At 39.7% G+C, this 27,055-nt stretch overlaps 1 protein-coding gene across 3 annotated transcripts in view; it reads left to right on the top strand.

Annotated features, from left to right (window-relative positions):
* Positions 1-22,123, top strand: part of FRMD3 (FERM domain containing 3) — a 345,545-nt gene extending 323,422 nt beyond the window's left edge. For 2 of the 3 annotated variants that reach the window (XM_040244429.1, XM_040244439.1), the window contains one exon: positions 16,697-18,302. In XM_040244429.1, coding sequence (XP_040100363.1) covers positions 16,697-17,292 — 596 coding nt within the window. In that variant the 3' untranslated portion in view covers positions 17,293-18,302. Of the gene's footprint in view, positions 1-16,696; positions 18,303-21,900 lie in introns of those variants that run through there. The other variant, XM_040244433.1, reaches the window with a different exon arrangement.
* Positions 22,124-27,055: the final 4,932 nt, after the last annotated feature.

Below are 27,055 nucleotides of genomic sequence, written 5' to 3'. Positions count from 1 at the left end.
ACACCCTTGTCACACCCAGGGTAGGGAATTAGCAGCAATTATTGGCACAGCAAATGAAAAACCCTTCACCAATATAATTCCTAACCAACCCACTATACTATTAATTTCCAACTCCCCAAAAGAATTTGCTTTTAGTAAGTCTAAAACATCTCGTGCCTCTCAGATTGGGAGGCTGTAAACAAACACATGTGGCCTGACGAACCTATAAAGGTGGGCTAGATAACCTTCAGAGGAGTCTGTAAGCTGAAACACTCTTGTCACGCCCAGGAATTTTTATTGCCTTGGAGCTGCACGTTTTCTCCTTCTCCGAGAGAAACAGTTATGGGGGAGAGCCCCCCGTAAAGTCAGAGGTGTAGGTGAGAGCATAAAACAGACTCTGGTTTTGGGGTAGATGCTCGGGAACAGGGGGTTTCCTGAGGCTTGATCACGCCTTTGCGTATGCCAAGCCTCCTTCCTCATGACCTTTGCCATGGGCGGAGTTCCTCATGCTGGCCCCCGGCACTTTTCCTATTTGGAACCAGTCTGTTGTTCCATGTCCAGTTCTAACTGTTGCTTCCTGACCTGCATACAGATTTCTCAAGAGGCAGGTTAGGTGGTCTGGTATTCCCATCTCTTTCAGAATTTTCCACAGTTTATTGTGATCCACACAGTCAAAGGCTTTGGCATAGTCAATCTCCTTACTAGTAATTAATCTGTTCAGACTTCCTATTTCTTGTTTCAGTCTTGGTAGTTTGCATGTTTCTGAGAATTTTTCCATTTTTCTAGGTTGTCCAGTTTGTTGACATATATCAATATTTCTTCATAGTAGCCTTTTATGATTCTTTTTATTTATGTGGTATCAGTTGCAGTGTTTCTTTTTTTCATTTATAATTTTGTTAATTTGGGTCCTCTATCTTTTTTCCCTTTGTTATCCAGCAAAATTTTTGTCAATTCTGTTTATCTTTTCAAAGAACTAACTCTTAACTTGGTTAATTTTTCCTATTTTCCTGTGCTCTATTTTATTTCTGCTCTAATCGTTAGTTTTTACTTTCTGCTGTTAATATTGTGCTCAGTTTGACCACCTTTTTCTAGTTCCTTAACCCACAGAGTTAGGTTTTTTAAAATCAGTATTACTTCTTTTCTAATTTGGATTCCTTTCATTTTTCCTCTTCTGATTGCCATGGCTAGGAATTCCAAAACTATGTTGAATAAGAGTGGCTAGAGTAGACATCCTTGTCTTTTTTTAAAACATATTTTTCTTAATTTTAGTTTTATTCTTTAACACCAAAGCATTTGTATTGGAGTATAACTGAATAACAATGTTATGACAGTTTCAGGAGAACAGCGAAGGAATACAGCCATACCAAAACATGTATCCATTTTTCACCAAGCCCCGCCCCCATCCAGGCAGGCACATAGTCCTTATCTTGTTCTTGATCTTAGGGGAAATGATTACTTTTCATTGTTGAGTGTGATGTTGGCTATAGGTTTGTCATATATGATCTTTATTATGTTGAGGTATGTTCCCTCTGTTAGTCTTTGCCCTGCTTCATTTTGTACTCCAAGGCCAAATTTGCCTGTTATTCCAGGTATCTCTGGACTTCCTACTTTTGCATTCCAGTCCCCTATAATGAAAAGGACAACTTTTTCCCCACTGGTTCATAGTAAACACCCTCTTCCAACAACACAAGAGAAGACTCTACATATGGACATCATCAGATGATCAATACCAAAATCAAACTGATTATATTCTTTGCAGCCAAAAGTGGAGAAGCTCTATAGAGTCAGCAGAAACAAGACTGGGAGCTGACTGTGGCTCAGATCACGAACTCTGTATTGCCAAATTCAGACTTAAATTGAAGAAAGTAGGGAAAACCACTAGACCACTTAGGTATGACTTAAATCAAATCCCTTACGATTATTACACAATGGAAGAGACAGATTCAAGGGGTTAGATCTGATAGACAGAGTGCCTTAAAACCTATGGACAGAGGTTCATGATATTATACGGGAGGAAGGGATCAAGACCATCCCCAAGAAAAAGAAGTGTAAAAAGGCAAAATGGTTGTCTGAAGAAGGCTTACAAATAGCTGAAAAAAGAAGAGAAGTGAAAGGCAAAGGAGAAAAGGAAAGATATACCCATTTCAATGCAGAGTTCCAAAGAATAGCAAGGAGAAATAAGAAAGCCTTCCTCAGTGATCAGTGCAAAGAAGTAGAGGAAAACAATACAATGGGAAAGACTAGAGATCTCTTCAAGAAAATTAGAGATACCAAGGGAATATTTCTTGAAAAGATGGGCACAATAAAGGCCAGAAATGTTATGGACCTAACAGAAGCAAAAGAGGTGGCAACACTTCACAGAAGAACTATACAAAAAAGATCTTCATGACCCAGATAACCATGATGGTGTGATCACTCACCTAGAGCCAGACATCCTGGAATGTGAAGTCAAGTGGGCCTTAGAAAGCATCACTACGAACAAAGCTAGTGGAGGTGATGGAATTCCAGTTGAGCTCTTTCAAATCCTACAAGATGATGCTGTGAAAGTGCTGCACTCAATATGCCAACATTTTTTGAAAACTCAACAGTAGCCACAGGACTGGAAAAGGTCAGTTTTCATTCCAATCCCAAAGATAGGCAATGCCAAAGAATGCTCAAACTACTGCACAACTGATCTCACACGCTAGCAAAGTAATGCTCAAAATTCTCTAAGCCAGGCTTCAACAGTACATGAACCGTGAACTTCCAGATGTTCAAGATGGATTTAGAAAAGGCAGAGGAACCAGAGATCAAATTGCCAACATCTTTTGGATCATTGAAAAAGCAAGAGAGTTCCAGAAAAACATGTACTTCTGCTTTATTGACTATACCAAAGCCTTTGACTGTGTGGATCACAACAAACTGGAAAATTCTTCAAGAGATGGGGCTACCAGACCGCCTGACCTGCCTCCTGAGAAATGTGTATGCAGGTCAAGAAGCAACAATGAGAACTGGACATGGAACAACAGACTGGTTCCAAATCAGGAAAGGAGTATGTCAAGGCTGTATTATTATTGTCACCCTGCTTATTTAACTTGTATGCAGAGTACATCATGCAAAATGCTGGGCTGGATGAACCATAAGCTGGAATCAAGACTGCCTGGAGAATTATCAATAACCTCAGATATGCAGATGATACCACACTTTTGGCAGAAAGCAAAGAAGAACTAAAGAACCTCTTGATGAAAGTGAAATAGGACAGTGAAAAAGTTGGCTTAAAGCTCAACATTCATAAAACTAAGATCATGGCATGCGGTCCCATCACTTCATGGCAAATAGATGTGGAAACAATGGAAACAGTGACTTTATTTTGGGGGCTCCAAAATCACTGCAGATGGTGGCTGCAGCCATGAAATTAAAAGACTGCTTTCTCCTTGAAAGAAAAGTTATGACCTACCTAAACAGCATATTAAAAACCAGAGATATTACTTTACCAACAAAGCTCTGTCTAGTCAAAGCTATGGTTTTTCCTGTAGTCATGTATGGATGTGAGAGTTGAACTATAAAGAAAGCTGAGCACTGAAGAATTGATGCTTTTGAACTGTGTATTGGAGAAGACTCTTGAGAGTCCCTTAGACTTCAAAGAGATCCAACCAGTCCATCCTAAAGGAAATCAGTCCTGAATATTCATTGGAAGGACTGATGCTGATGCTGAAACTCCAGTACTTTGGCCGCCCGATGTGAAGAACTGACTCACTGGAAAAGACCCTGATGCTGGGATGGACTGAAGGTGGGAGGAGAAGGGGACAACAGAGGATGAGATGGTTGGATGGCATCACTGACTCTAGGGACATGAGTTTGAGCAGGCTCTGGTAGTTGGTGATGGACAAAGAAGCCTGGTGTGCTGCAGTCCATGGGGTCACAGAGTTAGACACAACTGAGTGAGTGACCTGATGTTCCCTCTATGCCTACTTTCTGGAGAGTTTTTTTTTTTTTAATCATAAATCAGTGTTGAATTTTATTAAAAGTTTTTCTGTATCTATTGAGAAGATCATATGGTTTTTATTCTTCAGTTTGTTGACATATTTATATCACACTAATTGACTTGTAGATACTGAAAAATCTTCACATCCCTGGGATAAATCTCACTTGACCGTGTGTATGATCCTTTTAATGTATTGATAGATTCAGATTGCTGGCATTTTGTCAAAGACTTTGTGTCCATTTTCATCAATCATATTGACCTTTGCAATTTTCTTTGCATGTTCTCTTTGATTTTGGTGTCAGGTTATAGTGGCCTTAGAGATAGTGGCCTTCCTCTGAAATGTTTTTGGAATGTTTCAGAAAGACAGGTGTTAACTCTTCTTTAAGTGTTCAACAGAATTCACCTGTGAAACCATCTGGCTCTGGACTTTTGTGGGAGTTTTAATATCACAGTTTCAATTTTAGTACTTATAATTGGTCTATTTATATTTTCTATTTCTTCTTGATTCAGTCTTGGGAAGATTGTAACTTTCTAAGACCTTATCCATTCTTCCAAGTTGTCCGTTTTATTGGCATATAGTTGCTTGTAGTAGTCTTGCTTGTAGTAGTCTCATGATCCTTTGTATTTCTGTAGTGTCCTTTTATATTTCTAATTTTATTGATTTGAGCCCTCTCCCTTTATCTTGATGAATCTGGCTAAAGATTTATCAATTAAAAAAAAAACAGCGTTTAGTTTCATTGATCTTTTCTATTATTTTCTTTGTCTCTATTTTTGCTATGATATTTATGATTTCTTCCCTTCTGCTAATTTGTAGTTCTGTTTGTTTTTTCCCTAGTTGCTTTGGGTATAAGATTAGGTTGCTTTTTGACATGCTTCTTGTTTCCTGAAGTAAGATTGTTATTATAAACTTCCCTCTTATAACTAATTTTGTTGCTCCCCAAAGGTTTTGTATCATTGTGCTTTTGCTTTCATTTGTCTCTAGGTGTTTATTTATTTCTCTTTGATTTCTTAAGTGATCCACTGCTTCTTTAAGAGCATATTTTTTGGCCTCCACATGTTTATATGTTTCAGTTTTTTTACTTGTAGGTGACTTCTAGTTTCATTGCATTTTGCTCAGAAAAGATGCTTGATATGATTTGAGTTTTTTAAAATTTACCAAGGCTCACCTTGTGGCCAGCATGTAGTCAATCCTGGATAATGTTCCACGTGCACTTGAGAAGAATGTGATTTCTGCTACTTTTGAATGGAGTGCTCTATAAATATCAATTAAGATAATCTGTTCTAATGTGTCATTTAAGGCCTGTGTTTCCTTACTGATTTTCTGGATGATTTATCCATTGATGAGAATGGGGTGTAAAAAGTTAACCACCTGTAAAAGAATGAAACTAGAACACTTTCTAACACCATACACAAAAAAAACTCAAAATGGATTAAAGATCTAAATATAAGACCAGAAACTATAAAACTCCTAGAGGAAAACATAGGCAGAACACTCTTTGACATAAATTACAGCAAGATCCTCTGTGATCCACCTCCCAGAGTAATGGAAATAAAAGCAAAAATAAACAAATGGGACCTAATTAAACTTAAAAGCTTTTACACAACAAAGGAAACTATAAGCAAGGTGAAAAGACAGCCTTCTGAATGAGAGAAAATAATAGCAAACGAAGCAACTGACAAAGAATTAATCTCAAAAATATACAAGCAGCTCAGGCAGCTCAATACAAGAAAAATAAACGACCCAATCAAAAAATAGGCCAAAGAACTAAACAGGCATTTCTCCAAAGAAGACATACAGATGGCTAACAAACACATGAAAAGATGCTCAACATCACTCATTATTAGAGAAATGCAAATCAAAACCACAATGAGGTACCATCTCACACCGACCAGAATGGCTGCTATCCAAAAGTCTACAAACAATAAATGCTGGAGAGGGTGTGGAGAAAAGGGAATCCTCTTACACTATTGGTAGGAATGCAAGCTAGTACAGCCACTATGGAGAACAGTGTGGATATTCCTTTAAAAACTGGAAATAGAACTGCCATATGACCCAGCAATCCCACTGCTGGGCATACACACCGAGGAAACCAGAATTGAAAGAGACACATGTACCCCAATGTTCATCACAGCACTGTTTACAATAGCTAGGACATGGAAGCAACCTAGATGTCCATCAGCAGACGAATGGATAAGAAAGCTGTGGTAGTTATACACAATGGAATGTTACTCAGCTATTAAAAAAAAAGCATTTGAATCAGTTCTAATGAGGTGGATGAAACTGGAGCCTATTATACAGAGTGAAGTAAGCCAGAAAGAAAAACACCAATACAGTATACTGATGCATATATATGGAATTTAGAAAGATGGTAATGATGACCCTATATTCAAGACAGCAAAAGAGACACAGATATAAACAAAAGACTTTTGAACTCTGTGGGAGAAGGCAAGGGTGGGATGATTTGAGAGAATAGCATTGAAACATGCATATTACCATATGTGGGATAGATCACCAGTCCAAGTTCGATGCATGAAACAGGGCACTCAAAGCTGGTGCACTGGGACAACCCTGAGAGATGGATGGGGAGGGAGGTGGGAGGGGGGTTCAGGATGAGGGACACATGTACACCCATGGCTGATTCATGTCAGTGTATGGCAAAAACCAGTACAATATTGTAAAGTAATTAGCCTCTAATTAAAATAATTTTTTTAAAAGTCCCTCACTCTGTGTTACTGTCAATTTCTCCTTTTATAGTTGTCAGTATTTGCCTTATATTCAGGTGCTCCTATGCTGGGTGCATATATATTTACAATTGTTGTATATTCTTCTTAGATTCATCCCTTGATCACTATGTAGTGTCCTTCTTTGTCTCTTGTAACAATCTTTAAAGTCTATTTTTTCTGATATGAGTATTGCTACTCCAGCTTTCTTTTGATTTCCATTTGCATGGGATACACCTTTTTCTATCCCCTCAGTCTTTGTGTGTCCCCAGATCTCAAGTGCATCTCTTATAGACAACATAAATATGGGTCTTATTTTTGTGTCCCTTCAGTCAGTCTGTGTCTTTTGATTGGGGCATTTAATCTATATACATTTAAGGTAATTAGCAATATATATATTCTTATCGCCATTTTCTTAATTGTTTTGGATTTGTTTTGTTTAGGTCTTTTTCTTGCCTTCCACTCTTGTTCTCTTGTGATTTGATTTCTAACTTTAGTGTTGTGTTGGGTTCCTGTTTCCTTTTTGTGTGTAACTATCATGGATTTTGGTTTGTGGTTACCATGAGGTTTTGATATAGCATTTTCTATGTAAACAATATTAAGTTGTTGGTCTTAATTTTATATGAATTTCTATATCCTGCATTTGTACTCTCTTCTCATAATTTCCAGTTTTGATGTCACATTTTTGTGCAGATGATTTCTTGCCTGCACTCATAAACATGAGTTTCACTGGTGAGCTTTTCCATTAGTAATTTTCTTGTTTCTCATAGTGGCCTTTCCTTTTCACTTGGATAAGTTCCTTTAGCATTTGCTGCACAACTGGTCTAGTGGTGTTGAATTCTTTTTGTTTTTGCTAGCTTTGGATTTCTCTCCTGAATCTGAATGACAGCCTTGCTGGGTAGAGTATTCTTGGTGTAGGTTCTTCCCTTTCTTCACTGTAAATATATCATGCCGCTCTCACGACCTGCAGAGCTTCTGCAAAGAAATCATCTGATAACCTTATGGGAATTCCCCTGTATGTTATCTGTTACTTTTCCCTTGTTGTTTCAATATATTTTTCTTTAATTTTTGTCAGATTGATTACTGTGTATCTTAGCATGTCCTTCCTTGCATTTGTCCTACCTGGGACTCTCTGTGCTTCCTGGACTTGGGTGACTATTTCCTTTCCATTGTTAGGGAAGTTTTCAGCTCTTATCTATTCCGATATTTAGTGTTGTCTCAGAAATCTCTCAGACTGTCTTCATTTCTTTTTTTTCTTTATCCTTTGTCCTGCCACAGTGATTTCCACCATCCTGTCTTCCAGCTCACTTACCTGTTCTTCTGCCTCAGTTGTTCTGCTATTGATTCCTTCCAGTGTATTTTTCATTTCAGTTATTGTATTGTTTATCTCTTTGTTTTTTAGCTCTTCTAGGTCTTTGTTAAACATTTCTTTCATCTCCTTGATCTGTACCTTCATTCTTTTTTGTGATCTTAGATCATCTTTGCTATCATTACTCTGAATTCTTTTTCAGGTGTATTGCCTATCTCCACTTCAGTTAGTTGTTGTTCTGGGGTTTTGTCTTGTTCCTTCAACTGGGACATATTCTTCTGCAGTCTCATTTTGTCTAACTTTATGTGATTGGAATTTCCATTATGGAGGCTGCAGAACTGTAGCTCTTGCTTCTGCTTTCTGTGCTCTGGTGGATGAGGCTAAGAGGTTTTTGAAGGCTTCCTGATGTGTGGACTCCTTTCCACTCTTGGGTGGAGCTGTGTCTTGTCTCTCTGGTGGGCAGGGCCATGCTCAGGAAGATTTTCAGCAGCCTGTCTGCTGATTCGTGGGGCTGTGTTCCCATCCTGTTTGTTGTTTGGCCTGAGGCATCCTAGCACTGGATCCTCCAAGCTGTTGAATGGGGCTGGGTCTTGGGGTGGAAATGGTGGCCTCTAGGAGGGCTCACAACCAACGAGTACTCCCCAGACGTGCCACTATCTTTGTCCCCACAGTGAGCCACAGGCACTCCCCACCTCTGCAAGAGACCCCCTAACACTAGTAGTTGAGTCTGGCTCAGTCTCTTATGAGGTCTCTGCTATTTTCCCTGGGTACCTGTGTACACGGGACTTTTGTAAGTCCTCCAAGAATGAAGTTTTTGTTTGCCCCAATCCTTTGGCATCCCCATTGGCCTTCAAATCCAGATTCTCTAAAGGAATTCTCCTGCTGCTGCCAGAACCCCAGGCTGGGAAGCTTGACATGAGGCTCAGGACTTTCACTCCTGTGGGAGTATTTCTGTATTCAAATTATTTTCCAGTTTGTGGGCCACCCATGTGGCAGGTATGGAATTTGATTATACTGTGATTGCACTCCTCCTAGTGTCTCATCGCCTCTTTGTCTTTGGATGTAGGGTATATTTTTTGGTATGCTCCAACATTTTTTGTGTTTTGTCCACGGTTGTTCAGAAGTTAGCTGTGATTTGGGTGTTTTTGTTAAGAAGAGGTGAGCTCCGTCCTTCTATTCTTCCATCTTGTTGGTCAGTTTCTTGTTAGGTTTTGATTTATGTAATTGGGTGTACCAGTGGTGGGCAAATAAATATTTACAACCATGGTATCTTAATATATTGACTACTTTATCATTACCTTCTTGGTCTATCCCTACCATTTTTAGGTTACAGTCAACTTTGTCTAATATAAGTATTGCTACTCCTGCTTTTGTTTTGGTTGCCATTTCCTTGAAATATCTTTTTCCATCCCTTTTCTCTCAGTCTATGTGTCTTTATGGCTAAAGTGAGTCTCTTGTAAACAGTATATCATTGGGTCTTGTTTTTTAATTCACCATTGTATATCTTTCGGTTGGATAATGCAATCCACTTAACTGTACAAAAAAGATCTTCACAACCTGGATAATCATGATGGTGTGATCACTCATCTAGAGCCAGACATCCTGGAACGTGAAGTCAAGTGGGCTTTAGAAAGCATCACTACAAACAAAGCTAGTGGAGGTGATGGCATTCCAGTTGAGCTATTTCAAATCCTGAAAGATGATGCTGTGAAAGTGCTGCACTCAATATGCTAGCAAATTTGGAAAACTCAGCAGTGGCCACAGGACTAGAAAAGGTCAGTTTTCATTCCAGTCCCAAAGAAAGGCAATGCCAAAGAATGCTCAAACTACCGCACAATTGCACTCATCTCACATGCTAGTAAAGTAATGCTCAAAATTCTCCAAGCTAGGCTTCAGCAATACGTGAACGATGAACTTCCTGATGTTCAAGCTGGTTTTAGAAAAGGCAGAGGAACCAGAGATCAAATTCCCAACATCTGCTGGATCATCAAAAAAGCAAGAGAGTTCCAGAAAAACATCTATTTATGCTTTATTGACTATGCCAAAGCCTTTGACAGTGTCGATCACAATAAACTGTGGAAAATTCTGAGAGAGATGGGAATACCAGACCACCTAACCTGCCTCTTGAGAAATCTGTACGCAGGTCAGGAAGCAACAGGTAGAACTGCACATGGAACAACAGACTGGTTCCAAATAGGAAAAGGAGTACATCAAGGCTGTATATTGTCACCCTGCTTATTTAACTTATATGCAGAGTACATCTTGAGAAACACTGAACTGGAAGAAACACAAGCTGGAATCAAGACTGCCGGGAGAAATATCAATAACCTCAGATATGCAGATGATACCACCCTTATGGCAGAAAGTGAAGAGGAACTAAAAAGCCTCTTGATGAAAGTGAAAGAGGAGAGTGAAAAAGTTGGCTTAAAGCTCAACATTCAGAAAATGAAGATCATGGCATCTGGTCCCATCACTTCATGGGAAATGGATGGGGAAACAGTGGCAGACTTTATTTTTGGGGCTCCAAAATCAGTGCAGATGGTGACTGCAGCCATGAAATTCAAAGACGCTTACTCCTTGGAAGAAAAGTTATGATCAACCTAGATAGCATATTCAAAAGCAGAGACATTACTTTGCTGACTAAGGTCTGCCTAGTCAAGGCTATGGTTTTTCCAGTAGTCATGTATGGATGTGAGCGTTGGACTGTGAAGAAGGCTGAGCGCTGAAGAATTGATGCTTTTGAACTGTGGTGTTGGAGAAGACTCTTGGGAATTCCTTGGACTGCAAGGAGATCCAACCAGTCCATTCTGAAGGAGATCAGCCCTGGGATTTCTTTGGAAGGAATGATGCTAAAGCTGAAACTCCAGTACTTTGGCCACCTCATGCGAAGAGTTGACTCATTGGAAAAGACTTTGATGGTGGGAGGGATTGGGGGCAGGAGGAGAAGGGAACGACAGAGAATGAGATGGCTAGATGGCATCACTGACTCGATGGACATGAGTCTGAGTGAACTCCAGGAGTTGGTGATGGACAGGGAGGCTTGGCGTGCTGCGATTCATGGGGTCGCAAAGAATCAGACACAACTGAGCGTGAACTGATTGTGAAAATGGGAGACTTACTATTGCCATTATGTTAACTTATTGCTGGCTGTTTTGTAAATTCATTGTTCCTTATTTCTTACCCTGCTTTTTCTTTCTTATCTTGATGTTTTGTGATATCAGTATGCTTTGACTTCTTTATCATGTTCCCTTTGTAATTACTGCAGGTTTTCCCCTGTGTGGTTACTGTGAAGCTTACATAAAAATATCTTAAAATTGTAACACTCTAGTTTAAGCTAAAAACAACTTCAATATAGTTCCCAAGCTTCACACTTTTACTTCTCCTCTTCCTCACATTTTAGCTTACTGACATTACAGTTTGCTTATTTTTATATTGTATAACTAATAAAACATTATTATAGTTATTTTTACTACATTTGTTTTTTAACTTGTAAACTAGATTTGTAAGTGAATTATGCACCAGCATTACCATATTACACAATCTAACTTGGACTATGTTTCTACCATTACCAGTGAGTTTTACACTGCTATCTTATTTTTTATGATGGTAATTAGCATCCTGTTACTTCCACTCAACAGACTCTCTTTAGCATTTCTTGTAAAGCATATCTAATGGTGATGAATTCCCTCAGTTTTTGTTTGGGAAAGCTTCTGAAGAACAGCTTCACCAGGAGTAGTATTTTTGGTTCAGTTTCTTTCTTTCAATATTTTGAATATGTCAACCCATTCTCTTCTGGCCTGAAAAGTTTCTGTTGAAAAATCTGCATCTTTGGGGAGCTCCCTTGTATTATTGTTTTTCTCTTGTTGGTTTTAAAGTTCTTTGACTCTTGACAATTTAATTGTAATATGTGTCAGTGTACTACTTTTCAGTTCAACCTTTTTAGGATCCCTTTGGTCTCTTGTATCTTGAGGTCTCCTCTTCTCATGTTTGGGAACTCTTCAACCATTAGTGCTTTAAATATATCTTCTGTCCTTTTCCTCTTGCCTTTCTGGAATTCCTGTAATATGAATACTGTTTCTTTTCATTGTGTCCCATAAGTCCTATAGGCTGGCTTCACTTTCATTCTTTTTTCTAGTTGCTTCTCTGATAGAATAATTTCAAATGGCCTATCTTCTGGGTCACTGATTCTTCTTTTGAGAATCTCTATTGATTTCAGTTATTTTTCAGCTGTAGGATTTTTTTTTTTTAATGTTTTCTATTTCTTTGTTGAACTTCTCATTTTGTTCATTCATTTGCTTTCCCAATTTTGTTTAAGTGTTGTGTATTCTTGTAATTCACAAAACTTAAGAGCATTATTCTGAATTATTTGTACACAGATCTCCATTTCTTTAGGGCTATTAGTGCCTTTTTAGTTTCCTTTAGTGTTGTCATATTTACCTGATTTTTCATGATCCTTGATTCCTTACATTGATATATGTGCATCTGAGTAAGTGGCCTCTTCTTCTAGACTTTGCATATTCACTTTGGATTCATTAGTCAGCTCAGTTTGGGTTTTTGGTATCTTCTGGTAACATCCTTGGGCAAATGAGACCTGCTATTAGAGTCTATTATGGCGCTAGGCAACTGTTAAAGCTCGTAGGCTGTCTATGGCAGCGGTGGGGGGGCGGGGGGGAGGATTGCCACTGGCTGGTAACAGTTGGATAGAATTGCTGGCTTGGTTGCATGCCCCACTGAGGCTGTACTATTGGTTCTGTTGTGGTCTGGATTCTCTGATCAGGACTAGGGACTAAATTCAGTAGTAAACGGGCTATGGATTAACTCTCCTACCCTGGTAGGCAGCACAATGGGACCCAGTGCCTATATGACTCATTGTTTGGGGAATGTTGCAAGCAGGGCTGCTAGATAGGCTACACAGGTTTTTGTGCCCTGGTAAGGCTCCCTTGTCAGGTGGACTAAAGGCTATATTCAGCAATGAATGGGGCTATGAATTAGTTTCCCTGACTAAGCTAATTTAGGCATAGTGATAAAAGTAGCTCCAAGGTCACCAAGGCTCTGTCATCATCAATCAAGTTGACCCAGGCCCTAAGTTCTACAGCCAAACTGGGCCCCTTGCTACCTATTTCTCAGCTCCATTGTTGCTGGGTGATGCAGCTTCCAGGTATTTTTACCAGCCTTCCTGTCATATGGAGCTAATAACTCAGCTCCTCCCTGGGCTGGACTGGGAGGGCCCATTTTAGGTAACTTCCAAATTTCCCCAAACAGGCTTTCTTCTTGGAAGGGGCTGGGATCTAGAATCCACAGTGGGTGGAGCTATGACTCAGTTCTTCTGCCTGGATGTGAACAGACCAGACTCCAGGGCTCTCCTAACTCTCCTCTGAGGACTGAAATCAGTCAGTCCTGCACTCTACTGAGTTCCCTGGTCAGATGCATCACCAACTTGGTTCTGCAGATGAGCAAAGCCACTGGTTGGGACTAGTACTTGGCTCTGCAGGTATGAATTTGGTCGGCCAAGATCTGAGTGCTGACTGTTGGAAGTCCCTTCCTGCCCCCTTATCCCTCATAGATTCCTAGTGGTTGAGCCGTACTGAGTCCCCAGTGATACTATGGGATGAAATCCACCATAAGGGCTCCTATAAAGGGACCCACAATGCCGGGGAAGTAGCTGGATGTAACCCCAAGCTCTCTTTTCCCACTGGGGCAATCTCTCAGTTTGATGATGTGCCTGCTTCGGGAAAAGGCAATGTGGTCAACATAGCTGTTCCTCTTACCCTTCGAATGCAGGGTATCTTGGTCTCTGGTGCAGGAGGGTACTTGAGCCTCACTTCACGTTTTAAGATTTTCTCCGATGGTGTCTCATTCATGAGTGGTTGTTAGTTGCTGTTCTTGTGAGGTAGAGTGAAGTTAGGAACAACCAGTGTTGGCATCTTGGTGACATAATTTCCTGCACATCTTGAAGAGAGGGAAATCCTGAAATGTACCCATTAAAAGCAGGCTTGCATATGTCCGTGCTCAATAGCTCAGTTGTTAACCCCATGGAACCTGCCTGCCAGGCTCCTCTTTCCATGCAATTTTCCAGGCAAAAATACTGAAGTGGGTTGCCATTTCCTCCTCCAGGGAATCTTCCCAACCCAGGACTGAACCCACACCTCATGTTATCTCCTGCATTGGCAAGCAGATTCTTTACCACTGCATACCACTGCACCACCTGGGAAGCCCAAAAGCAGGCTTACAGTTACCTAATGTACTTGGCTCCCAACTTGGTATTATACAGTAGATCCATCTTGGGAACATTTCTTTGATTGTTCCTTCCCCACTAAGAACCCAGTACTCAAAATCAGGAGAGCTGGCCTTCGGCCTGATAGTAGGTAACTGGATTTCCCATCTATAAAACAAAAGGTTGATAAATACCTCTCCCCCAATAAATTTTAAGAAATAATATTCATTCCTTTTGACCAAGTAATTTTCCTTGCAGACATCCATCAAATGAACTGAAACAAAAGAGGAGATATGTAAACAAGAGGCTGTATATGTAATGATAGCTCACGGAATTTTTTTTCACTACTGCAAAGCAGTCTAAATGTTTTGTCGTTCAGTCGTGTCCAACTCTTTGCGACCCCATGGACTGCAGCACACCAGGCTTCCCTGTCCTTCACCATGTCCTGGAGCTTGCTCAAACTCATGTCCATTGAGTTGGCAATGCCATCCAACCATCTCATCCTCTATCGTCCCCTTTTCCTCCTGCCTTCAATTTTTCCCAGCATCAGGGTCTTTTCCAATGAGCCAGCTCTTCACATCAGGTAGCCAGAGTATTGGAGCTTCAGCTTCAGCATCAGTCCTTCCAATGAATATTCAGGATTGATTTCCTTTAGGAAGGACTAGTTTGAGCTCCTTGAATACCAAGGGACTCTCAAGAGTCTTCTCCAATACACAGTTCAAAAGCATCAATTCTTCAGCACTCAGCTTTCTTTATGGCCCAGATCTCACACCCATACATGACTACTGGAAAAAGCATAGCTTTGGCTTGATGGACATTTGTTGGCAAAGTAATGTCTCTGCTTTTTAATATGCTGTCTAGGTTTGTCATAGCTCTTCTTCCAAGAACAAGCATCTTTTAATTTCATGGCTGCAATCACCATCTGCAGTGATTTGGGAGCCCAAAAAAATGAAGTCAGCCACTATTTCCACTGTTGCCCCATCTATTTGTCATGAAGTGATGGGACTGGATGCCATGATCTTTGTTTTCTGAATGTTGAGTTTTAAGCCAGCTTTTTCACTCTCCTCTTTCACCTTCATCAAGAGGCTCTTTAGTTTCTCTTCACTTTCTGCCATAAGAGTGGTATCATCTGCACATCTGAGATTATTGATATTTCTCCTGGCAATCTTGATTGTAACTATTATTATTGGGCAACTATTAACAGTTCATATTAACTTAATAATTAATTATTAATATTAACTTATTAATCATATTCAGTTCAGTTCAGTCACTCAGTCGTGTCTGATTCTTTGCAACCCCATGAACTGCAGCACACCAGGCCTCCCTGTCCATCACCAACTCCCGGAGTTCACTCAAACTCACATCCATCGAGTTGATGATGCCATCCAGCCATCTCATCCTCTGTCGTCCCCTTCTCCTCCTGCCCCCAATCCCTCCCAGCATCAGAGTCTTTTCCAATGAGTCAACTCTTCGCATGAGGTGGCCAAAGTACTGGAGTTTCAGCTTTAGCATCATTCCTTCCAAAGAACACCCAGGACTGATCTCCTTTAGAATGGACTGTGGATCTCCTTGCAGTCCAAGGGACCCTCAAGAGTCTTCTCCAACACCACAGTTCAAAAGCATCAATTCTTCGGCGCTCAGCTTTCTTCACAGTCCAACACTCACATCCATACATGACTACTGGAAAAACCATAGCCTTGACTAGATGGACTTTTGTTGGCAAAGTAATGTCTCTGCTTTCCAATATGCTATCTAGGTTGGTCATAACTTTCCTTCCAAGGAGTAAGCATCTTTTAATTTCACTCTCCACTTTCACTTTCATCAAGAGGCTTTTTAGTTCCTCTTCACTTTCTGCCATAAGAGTGGTGTCATCTGCATATCTGAGGTTATTGATTAATCATATTAGGCAACTATTATTGTATTAACTAAACAGAATATTTGGCAACCATTACAAATACCAATAGGAGTTTATTTCAACATAGAAAATGTCTAAAGGAGCAAGATGTAAATTTGTTCATACAAATATGATTGCAATTACATGAAATGAGAAACCACAAAATTGTGCCAAAATGAAGACAAAAAAATACATAACATAATAAAAGATGCTATTCGATAGGAGACTCTCTAATTTTACTACAATACTGTAGTGGATGACAGTATTGACTTCCAAAAGACAATACTCAAAATTATAATAGTGATTTCTTGTCATTTTGTTCTTGCAAACGTGACCAAAATTGGAGGCTTTTCAGACTATAATTGCACATATAAATGTTGTAAATATTGCCAACCATTTGAGGCATTTTAGTTATTTTTGGTTTAACATGTTGACCATAAGAATTTATAGTATAGGATCTATTCCTAAAATGATTTTGTTAAAAGTCAGGATTCTACAGAACAATTTCTGGATTCCCTCTCATTCAGTAATTAGTTTGGGTTTGTTTCCATTACATATCTTTGTGGAAAAAGAAAACCTGAAATTTAAAATTAAGAAAAATATGTCTCTTTACAGGTGTTCCATTGCCCAAAGAAGATATTTCTGCCCCCTTGATCTCCAGCTCACCAGTGAAGGAATCCCACGAGTATGAAGAGCCGTCAAGTGAAGAGGAAGATAAAATAAAAGAAGAACCCTTGACAATCTCTGAACTGGCATACAACCCAAGTGCCAGCCTACTCCCTACCCCAGTTGATGATGATGAGATTGACATGCTCTTTGACTGTCCATCTAGGCTGGAGTTGGAAAGAGAAGACACAGATTCATTCGAGGAACTGGAAGCAGATGAAAATGCCTTTTTAATGGCAGAAGAAGAGGAGATGAAGGAGGCTCGCCAAGCTTTGTCATGGAGCTATGACATTCTGAGTGGCACTATTCGGGTGAACCCACTGGTCAAGAGTTTTTCCCGGCTCCTTGTGGTGGGCCTGGGCCTGCTGCTCTTTGTATTTCCCCTGCTCCTCCTCCTTTTGGAGTCAGGTATTGATCTCTCCTTCTTATGTGAAATCCGCCAGACGCCAGAGTTTGAGCAGTTTCACTATGAATACTACTGTCCTCTCAAGGAGTGGGTGGCTGGCAAAGTCAACCTCGTACTTTACATGTTGGGTTGCTCATAAAGCTCATTTCTCATATGACTAAGGGCTATATTCAATACTAGTGATTTGGTTTGGTTTTTTTTTCCAGCAAATGCCTGGTTCTGAATGGTCATGGGACCATCAGTAGGTATTCTTACTCATAACTGATTATTCAGAGCCCTAAGTTAGCTTTCCATAATTCACTGCAAGTAAGTTTAAATCAAACATAGTTATTTTAGTTATAGGTCAGGAAGATGACCTCTAAATAACCAAAAACATGTTTATTTTTTATTACATACTCTTTATCTATTATAATACATTGAGCTGAATTAGACTCTTTTGTTTTTTTTAATAGCACCATTACAAGCTATAAGGTTCAGAATCAGAGTTTTAGTAAAAACCCAAGGGAAAGTTTTTTGAATATAATCCTTAGTGAGAACAATGTCCTCTAACCAATGCCTATACAACTAAATTTATGCTGGGCTTTTGTTTTTGTTTTTTTAAAAATATTTTTATGTGTTCAAAATATTTTGGTAAATTTTTAGCAAAAAAAAAAAAAAAGCTTCCTGGAGTTATTTAAGTGTACAGATTGTAAGACTAATGCACAAAGGATATGTCAGGAATTTTTAATGTCTTGGCACTGGTTTGTTTTTTAAAATATTTTTGGCTGAACAATCACATAATTGTTATTATCTGCATATGAGATAGAAAAATAGGTAGAAAAACACTGTAGAAAATAAGCTCCTGAAACGGATGATGGAACTGGAGGAAGTAGAAATTGAGAGCATCAAGAGGACACAGGGTGGTCCATTTTTCAAAATATTTGGACAAGATGACTTGTTACTTTCATTTGCATTCTGTCCATATATGTTAGCTGAGGCAATGGAATGTTTTTAAAAGAAAGTAAAATTTTTAAAGGAAAATAGTTAAAGGAGATGCTAGTTAACTGTGTATTATTGTACATTAACCCAAAAGTGGAAGCAAATGGGAATTGGAAAAATGGCAAGTAGCAAAATGAGTTCTGATGAGACTGATAGGCAAGTGGTGGTAGATAAATGATTTTATGAAAGTGATGGTGATGCAAGATACTGGATGATGTAAAGAACAGTAAACTCGCTGTCCAAGTGGACATGAATATGTCTAAGTGGATCTAAATAAAAGTGGAGAAACTTGAAGGCACATTTTTTTATCCCTCATGCCATTCATTGAGATTCTGTGGAAGAAACTTTAAAAGAATTCTATATGTGTGTGAAGGAGAGAGCAAAAGAGTCAGAGGGAATGTGAGGAGAATGATCTTGGCTTTTTGATAAATGCCTATGATCTTCCTCTGTGGTGGTCATTATACTCTTTCCCTTTCCTGGTTTCCTTGGGATCTTAACTCATTCATAATTGGGACTCTTGTTAAGAAACTGGAGGGGACTCATTAGATAATATACCATTTCAGCTTGGATGAAGTAGTGAAAGGACCCCATAACTAGACAGTAAGTGGGACAAATGCTCTCGTACCTTCCTTCATACCACTGAATCCATGACAGAAAGAAAGGCTCTGAAGCCTTCCATGCAGAGTACATACCAACACTGTGAAAGAAGAGAGTACAGTACAGAGCTTAGGGCACAGAGCATAGTGATTTTTCCATAAAATGTAAATGAAGACATGGAATGTTTTCATGGGATGGGCTACCTATAATCTCTCCTAACTTCAGCTCTACCATTAGTATAATTTCCAAAATGGCCATTCCAGTCCTACTCATTCATGGAGCCCTGAGTGCTTTATTAGACATTTAATTTTGTAAATAAATTTTTTAAAGTCAGCTCATGAAGACTTCAGTTGAGCAAACTATATTATAATTTGCTATTCAGTTTACAGGGTGGTCTTTCTCATGTGCATTGAGTGACTGATTTTTTATTTTTTTCTGATTTTTCTTTTAAATAAAGATTTGATACCTGAAATTTGATACCAATATAGAAATATATTTTCTGTAGGTTATTTGGGAAGTTTGCAAATGATCAGCTTTGAAATTGAAGTGGTTTCCCCCTTGTTTATGACTTAAAGTCATATCTTCTGACATAAGGATATGCCAGTATAGTCTGCAGAAAATTAGTTCCCTCTTCTAATCATGCTTAATCTCATTTTCTTTGAAGTTCTAACCATAACAAATCATCCAGCCCTTGCCCTTTTACATTAATATTAAATAACATTTTAAATTTATAGAATTAATATATTATGCATCATAAAACATTAAAAAAATGCTGACAGGATAAACATCACACATAGTCTAGCCAAGTGGATTTATACTAAGGATTAATGACTATATAATTTTAACATTTCCAGCTAACATCTCTTAGGCAAAAACTTCACTGTTGAACAGAAATATTTTTAAGTGAAGGATCTGACAGGATAAGGTCTGCTGAATTTAAACCACAGCTACCAAAAGTAAAACTCAGGTCCTGAAATGCCATTTTGTCAGGACAGATCAGTCTTTTAGAAATACTCGCTTTTCTTAGAAAACAGTCACCAGTTGCCTGAATCAAAGAGGAGAAGACTGCTTCCAAAGGTAGAAGATATATAATATAGTAAGATACAGAATTGAAAGCAAGTGTGTGAGTATATGTATATTCCATATTATTGGTATATACGTGTTTATATATGAATGTGTATATATGTGTGTTTGTATACACAACTGATATGCCCTTCATACACAGATGTTTTTATTTATCCCCAATTGAGGAATTTGTGACATGGTATTATTCCTTTTCCCTCTCTGATAATATAGTGGATAAAACCCACAGTCTCAAAGGTTTCAATTTTCCATGAAAACTACTGTGTGTACATTTGTGGTTTTATATACACACACATATGGCAAATACATATACACACACAATCTTTAGTGCTAATGCAAGTTGGATATGAAAAAAATGTAGGTGAAGTATTGTGTATTTCTGTCTGTGCTTGGAACATATTGTAAACTGTTATGTATCTGGAACATATTTTGTGGTTTGTCTAATATAAAGACAACTCTGGGAAGAAGTCAAAATGATTGATTTCACTGAAAAACTAGAGATCTCGGGGCCACGTTACCTATGGTTGGAGCCTTATCTTTGTACAGTGAAATTTGCATTTCTGTGTCAACATCCAGATTGTTTTATATGTTAATATGGTGGCAGGAATCCCTAATAAAAACACTCTGGGGAAAAAATGTTTCTGCAATCATTCAGTTTTATTCAAAGTAAAGTTGTATAAATAGCCTGTTGGAAACTACAGAAAGGTACCATCTGGTGCCATGAAATGAGGTCACCCTTGAATGGTGATACTATGAAAAGAATGGCTAATGGATGGGATTAACACTTTGCAAAAGTCACCCATGCTAAAAGGCAAAATATTGAATGCACTGGAAATGCATCCAAATATAGAAGACAGTATAGTTAGTGGCATCAAGATAGAAAAGCACAGGGAAAAAAAACAGAAAAGGGGTTTTCTCCGTGACAGGTAGGCGGGAGGACTTCAGAGTGCTAGCAGTATGGCCTTACTTCCTGTGCCAAAGAGAGCTACGTCAGACTCGACTCTGCAAGACGTGCCATTAAACGCCTATCGGTTCACAGGCCCTGGAAGAATTTTCCTATTCTGCTCCTGTCTTCCCTGCATGCGTGGTCTAAAAGGCCCTCTTGCTTTGGTTTGGCACAAAGCTAATGATTTCACACCTGACAGTTAAATCAGAAGGTGTCAGTTACTCTGAATGGAGTCAAAGGGACTCTCTTTACTACAGGAACACCATAGGTGTCCAGCTGAATTATACCCTAGCTGTGTGGCCTAGTGGGTTTTTTTTTTCCAGTTTTATCAAGATATAATTGACATATACCAGTATATTATTTTAGGTAGGTAATGATTTGATATGTGTATATATTGCAAACTGATTACCACCATAAGTTTAGTCACTGTCCATCACCTCACAAAGTTAATTTGTTTTCCCTTGTGATAGGAATTTAAGATTGCTGACTCTCTTAGTAACTTGCAGGTATACAATACAGAATCATAACTAGAATCACCAAGCTGTACATTATATTCCCAGGACTTATTTATAACTAGAAATTTGTACCTTTTGACCCCCTTCATCCATTTCACCCATCCAGGGGTTGGGGGTGGGTGTAGTCTACCCAGTTCTTTCCTCAGCAGTCCTCAGGGGTCCGAGCACCAGAGCACAGGAAAGAAAAGGAATTTGGTGGTCAGTGTTCAGGCATGAGATGTCAGGAGTCAGTCCCGAATCCACCAGCTCTAGCCAGCACCTGTGTTTGCATTGTGGCTGCCAACTGGGAGGCTCATACAAAATAGCCCCTGGCCACTTGTTCACTGAGCAGTCCAGGCTCCTAAGCCACCCTTACTTCTTGGGAGAAAGCTTTTTCCTTATTCGTACATTCCTTGCTCAGCCAATCAAGGCAAAGATCTCCTAACTACAGTACAGCATAGAAGGAGAGTACTGGGGAGAAGCTTCTATCGGGGTGACCTCAGTTGGGATGGTTGTGGTTGATGAACTTGAGACTCTTGGGACCACCTTTCTCTACTGGGTGGAGATAATGTGCTAAAGGACCCTGCTTACTTGTCCTCCTGCTTCTTCTCTCTTTCTGTTTCTCTTGGACCTGCTTTGGGGCTTCCAGTCTACCTGCAGTAAACAAACCCAGCGGGACCTGCCCGTGGTGAGCCCACCCAGGACTCAGCTCTCCACGTTCCAGCCTCGGTCTGCAACGGGGTGGGTAAGTTTGGTTAGCCCCACCCAGTGGGCTCAGCTGTCATCACTTCAGAGAAGATGAAAAAACCTCACTTGGGCTTCAAATCCCAGCTGTGTTCTTCAATTCATCAATAAAGCTGATTTTAATCCTCTTCTGGCCATTGTGTATATTGTCTATGGAGAAGAGGGGTGGGCGCCTGGGAGTGGTTCAGGGTCTCTGTCATCTCCAGTGTTGCAAACAAGGCAGGAGCAGAGGAGGCTGCTCCTGGCTGAACCTCAAACATCAGAGGATGTCTGCCACTGATATGGGCCCTGCCAGCCCTTAGAGTTGGGTGAGGAAACTTGGGATATAAGACAGGATGTCCCCGACAGGCTCCATTCCAAGAGCCCATTTGTAAGTCCAATCTGTTCATAGTTCCCAAAGTTAGCGTAGGTACCTAACTAACACAATCAGCTATACAGTACTATACTGTAAGAGATTTATAATACTTTTCACACAAATAATACATTAAAAAAATTAAGCAGACATTTTTAATCTAACAGTCCAGTACCTTGAAGAGTACAGTAGTACAGCACAACAGCTGGCACACAGGGGCTGGCATCAAGTGAACAGGCAAGAAGGGTTACTGACAGGAGGAGGGAGAGGAGGTGAGAGATGGCAGAACTGAAGGACCATCAGCAATAGGAGGGCAAGCTGCAATTTCACTCATATCTGACGTTGATGGAACAGATTCTGGTTCCTTGCTGGATTCAATTCTGCCCGTCCTCTTGAAGAAACAATCCAGTGATGTCTGGCTAGTAGCTCTGTTTTACTCATCACAGATGACACAGTAGTGCTGGACTGCATTCTGAACGGCTGCTGCAGCCTTCCTGTACCGTTCTAAGTCCAGGTCCTGTACCTTAAAAACTAACAACGCCTCCTCAAAGAAAATCCCCTTGCCATTTCCTGCATCATGAACCTCTTCAGTTCTTCAGTTATTTCTTCCTCTTGTCTCTCTTCATCCTTTCTCTGGGCCTGCAATTCCTGGTGTTTCTTGCCAGTACCAGCTACATCACCACTGCTTCTATGCTTGCTTCCGAACATCCTGGACTTTATATAAAGATACTGTACTCTGTAAAGCACACAAAGATACAACCACTTTAGAGGACGCGTGCACGTGACAATGTACGCCAGACACATGAACTAACTTACATGACTGGATATGCAAATGTGCGCTCGCATTTTGGAAAGTTCGCAACTTGAAGGGGACTTACCGTATGTGGGGGACTTCCTGTATTAGTAAAGAACAGGGGTTTTCTTGGAACCACACATCCCTCTCCTTTATCTGTAGCTGATGCTGACCTCAAAAATCTCTGGAACGAGAACCAAGTCCATTTTTCCTGATTGCAAAGGAAAACTCTTAGTATTTTAAATAGGATACAGCATATGCTTTGTATGGATACCAAGTATTAAAACCTGTCTTGCAAATTACAGCAGCTCCTCCAGCTAACATGGCTCATCTTGATCTCTTCATCCACAAGAACTATGATTTGATCATCCCAAGGGTTTTGAGCTTTCTAAAGAGACTACACTTTAAGGGAGAGAACATACTAACAAACCAACATTGGTTTCCACTTTGCTAGGCAGTTATAGTTTTCGTAGTAAGTTAAAAACACAGCATCCTGGTTTAGGGGTCAGTCTCCTGTCACTTCTGTGGTGTGAATCAGCTCCCTTCCATGCTCAGTCAGCCTCAGTGTCCTGAAAACCCTGGGCTGCTGGCTCTGCAGAGTTGCAAACCAGACCCTAAACAGTGGTGGCCACAGAGAGGTACTGCTCCCTGGTTCTAAGGGTTTCTATTTATTGTCCAAACCAAGACTCTTTTGAGAGTGAAAGGGGGTGTTTTTAAAGAATATGTCACAGCAATGGGTATTAACTAGGACCTTTTCCAATGCTCTATCTTAGGGTTTTACCTCGTAAGCTAGAATGCCCTCTTTCAACAATTCTTCCAGCTTGTTTCCTCTTAAATATGGATAAGGTGAAACAGGGAAGGACTATTGCCCTGTAGTCATAGATCGCCTACTTGTATCAAGCATCAGATTAAAAATCATGGGTCTTGGGGTGGGACTATAAATGACACAGAAGATTATTTTAAGAGGTTTCTGGCATTGGATATTTAGTGCTACACATTCAATTTGTTTACCATTTGTAATGATGAATTTCTTATTTACTGTGAAACAGGTAAAGAGTTAAAACAATCTCAGGGTTGCTTTTACCTGTGTAGTCATGAATTTGACGCTTCCAATCAGCACGTACAAGTGACGATGGTCAGCTTAACTGTGAGCACCTGAGTCACACTAAGTACACTCAAGATAGTTACGCCAAAACCAACTTGCTCATTTATAACAAGAGGTGTCAGTCATCCTGACACTTGTTTGATGCTAGATACTCCATGCATGACCTTCCTAAAACATAAGCTGTAATGTGAACCAAACACTATTAAGTCCAAGGAGTCACAGCGAGAAAGCTGCCTCTTGGGGAAGTCTGCCCAAAAGACATGCCTATCTCAGGAGGGCTGGGGATTATACACATCTTATTCAAAATCTCCCATTTTTGCAAATTTCTTGTGGCGGAGGCTGGCAAGGGATCTCCGAAACCATTTCTTCTTTATGCTGTGCACAGAATTAGACTACATTTCCCAGCGCTCGTGTACATGGGTATGGCTGTATTCCCAAGTTCTGGCCGTTGGAATTTGAATGGGAAGTGATCTGTATCACTTCTAAGCACTGGACTAAATGTGAGCCTTTATGAGCCACTGGATGTCAGTACCTACCAGCAACCTAGATCCTTGAATGACCGTGGAGCAGATCACCCCGCGTGCATGCTAAGTCGCTTCAGTCATGTCTGACTCTGAGCGACCCTATGGACTGTAGCCCACCAGGCTCCTCTGTCCATGGAATTCTCCAGGCAAGAATGCTGGAGCGGGTTGCCCTGCCCTCCTCCAGGGGATCTTCCTGATCCAGGGATTGAACACTCGTCTCACGTCTCCTGCACTGGCAGGCAGGTTCTTTACCACTAGTGCCACCTGGGAAGCCCAGAGCACCCTATACCTTACCCCAAACCAGACCCAGCTTAGACTGTTACTTGGGCAACAAAGTCTTAACTGGCAATTTCCAAGCCCACTGTTGTTACCACTCCTCCCATCACTTAAGTTGTCTAGCTTGCCTGAGGAAGGGAAGTATAGCTGACAGCAGGTATAGGAGGAACTGCCCAGGACAGGAATGACCCAGAAGATTCCACTGGATAATTCCCTGTGCCTGAGAGTACAAAGAGAAGGATTAGGGCCTTCTTTTGATGCTAATATATCTTGTCACTCTTGCTTTCAGGGGCTCAATTGGAATCTCACATAGTTAGAACCCAAGGTAGCCCACCCTGAGGAGCAAGATGACACCTGACTGAGAACTACTGGATTCAAGAGTGGTTTCACAGGCACACATGTGATCTGTGAACTTGAACAGGGTCCTGCTCTCAAAAGTTTGGTTTAATGCTCTGCTTGCACATCATGAAATTCTTAATAATATCCTGGAACTTGTGTTATGTCAGTGTACTCCAATAAGATAACAAAATGTGCGAGAGATCAGTCAGGCAACAGTGGGCACCATGCATACTGAGCATTTGATCTGAGTGCCAGGCACACACATGTGCACGCACACACACACACACAGCAGACTGAAACCACAGGTGTCCCTGAGGGGTCTCTGTGCACCAGAACCTAAGCCCAGATCATGGCAATGCAGGCAGCTGCAGTGGAAACTGGCCCTGGGAGAAAGGAGGTATTGCATAGGGAGAGCACTACAACCTGTGGTGGGAGGCCAGCTTGCCAGTTGGTCCCTGGAGCCCATCTCTGAAGCATCAGCACAGATTTTTTTTTTAAAGCACTTTACAGTTAATTAACCCTCACAATAATCCTATTAAGTAGGAACTATTATTACTCTTTTTAATTTAATTTTTAAACTGAAGTATAGTTCACATACATTATGTTAGTTTCAGGGATACAAAATAATGATTTGATATGTGTACATACTACAAAATGATCACCACAACAATTCTAGTTGATTCTGTCACCATACATAATTTTTTTTTCTTGGATTGGCCCAGATATTAACTCTCTGGTCTGAGTGATGGGACAAAAGACCTGCCACCACTTAGGTCGTTTACTTTGTCATTAACTAATTATAACATAAAAGTGTATACATGGATATTGCAATAAACTAGATCAGAGACTAATTAGGAATTTTCAAAGAATTTACAATCACTGGTCTTGAAAATCACTGAACATTGCAAAATAAATATCCAAAGGCTTGGAAATAGAAATTAAATGTTAAGATCCTCACGTTTCACAGAAAAGGACACTATTTTCATAAAAAAAAAATAAAAAACTTGCATGGACTGGCTACTAACAGACAAGTGTAACATTATTTTTTCTTGTGACTGAAGATATAATATTAGAACGCATAAACAGGCATTTTAAATTCCATACAAATCATGAAATCACTTTTAGCTTCTCATACAATCTCTGCAAGTTATAGGAAAGGTCAGAAAAAACAGGAAAATGCCATTATATATAATTAACATTTAAACCTAAAATCAAACTTACAAAAAACTGATTTGCAGGAAGCGTTAAAACATTTCAGAGAAATTTTTATAGAAGAACGACCAGCTCTAAGATATATTTGAATTTCTATTTCAAAATAACTGATCAGAACTATTGGAAAGTTGTTAAAGCCTATGAAATACTCTTAAAAGTACCAATAACAGTTGCATCAACAGAGATCCTTTTCAAAATTAAAGTTATCAAAAATTACTTGTGATCTTGCATTTGTTAAAAGCTCTGATGTTATTTTCAATTATAGCAATTGAAAATGAAGTTGCTAAAATAAGTTTTAATGGTTTAATAAATGAATTTGCAGAAAAGTGAAGCTTAAAAATTATGTTGCAATCAAGATATATTTATATTGATATATGAAGGGCACTGTTATTTTATTATACAAAATCATGGCACTAAACTATTTTCCACAATTTGTAATACTACTTGTTGAAATACATA

The sequence above is a fragment of the Oryx dammah genome, unplaced genomic scaffold (genome assembly GCF_014754425.2).
Source record: "Oryx dammah isolate SB20612 unplaced genomic scaffold, SCBI_Odam_1.1 HiC_scaffold_1, whole genome shotgun sequence".
Classification (NCBI taxonomy): domain Eukaryota; kingdom Metazoa; phylum Chordata; class Mammalia; order Artiodactyla; family Bovidae; genus Oryx; species Oryx dammah.
This window is presented reverse-complemented; position numbering and strand designations above follow the sequence as displayed.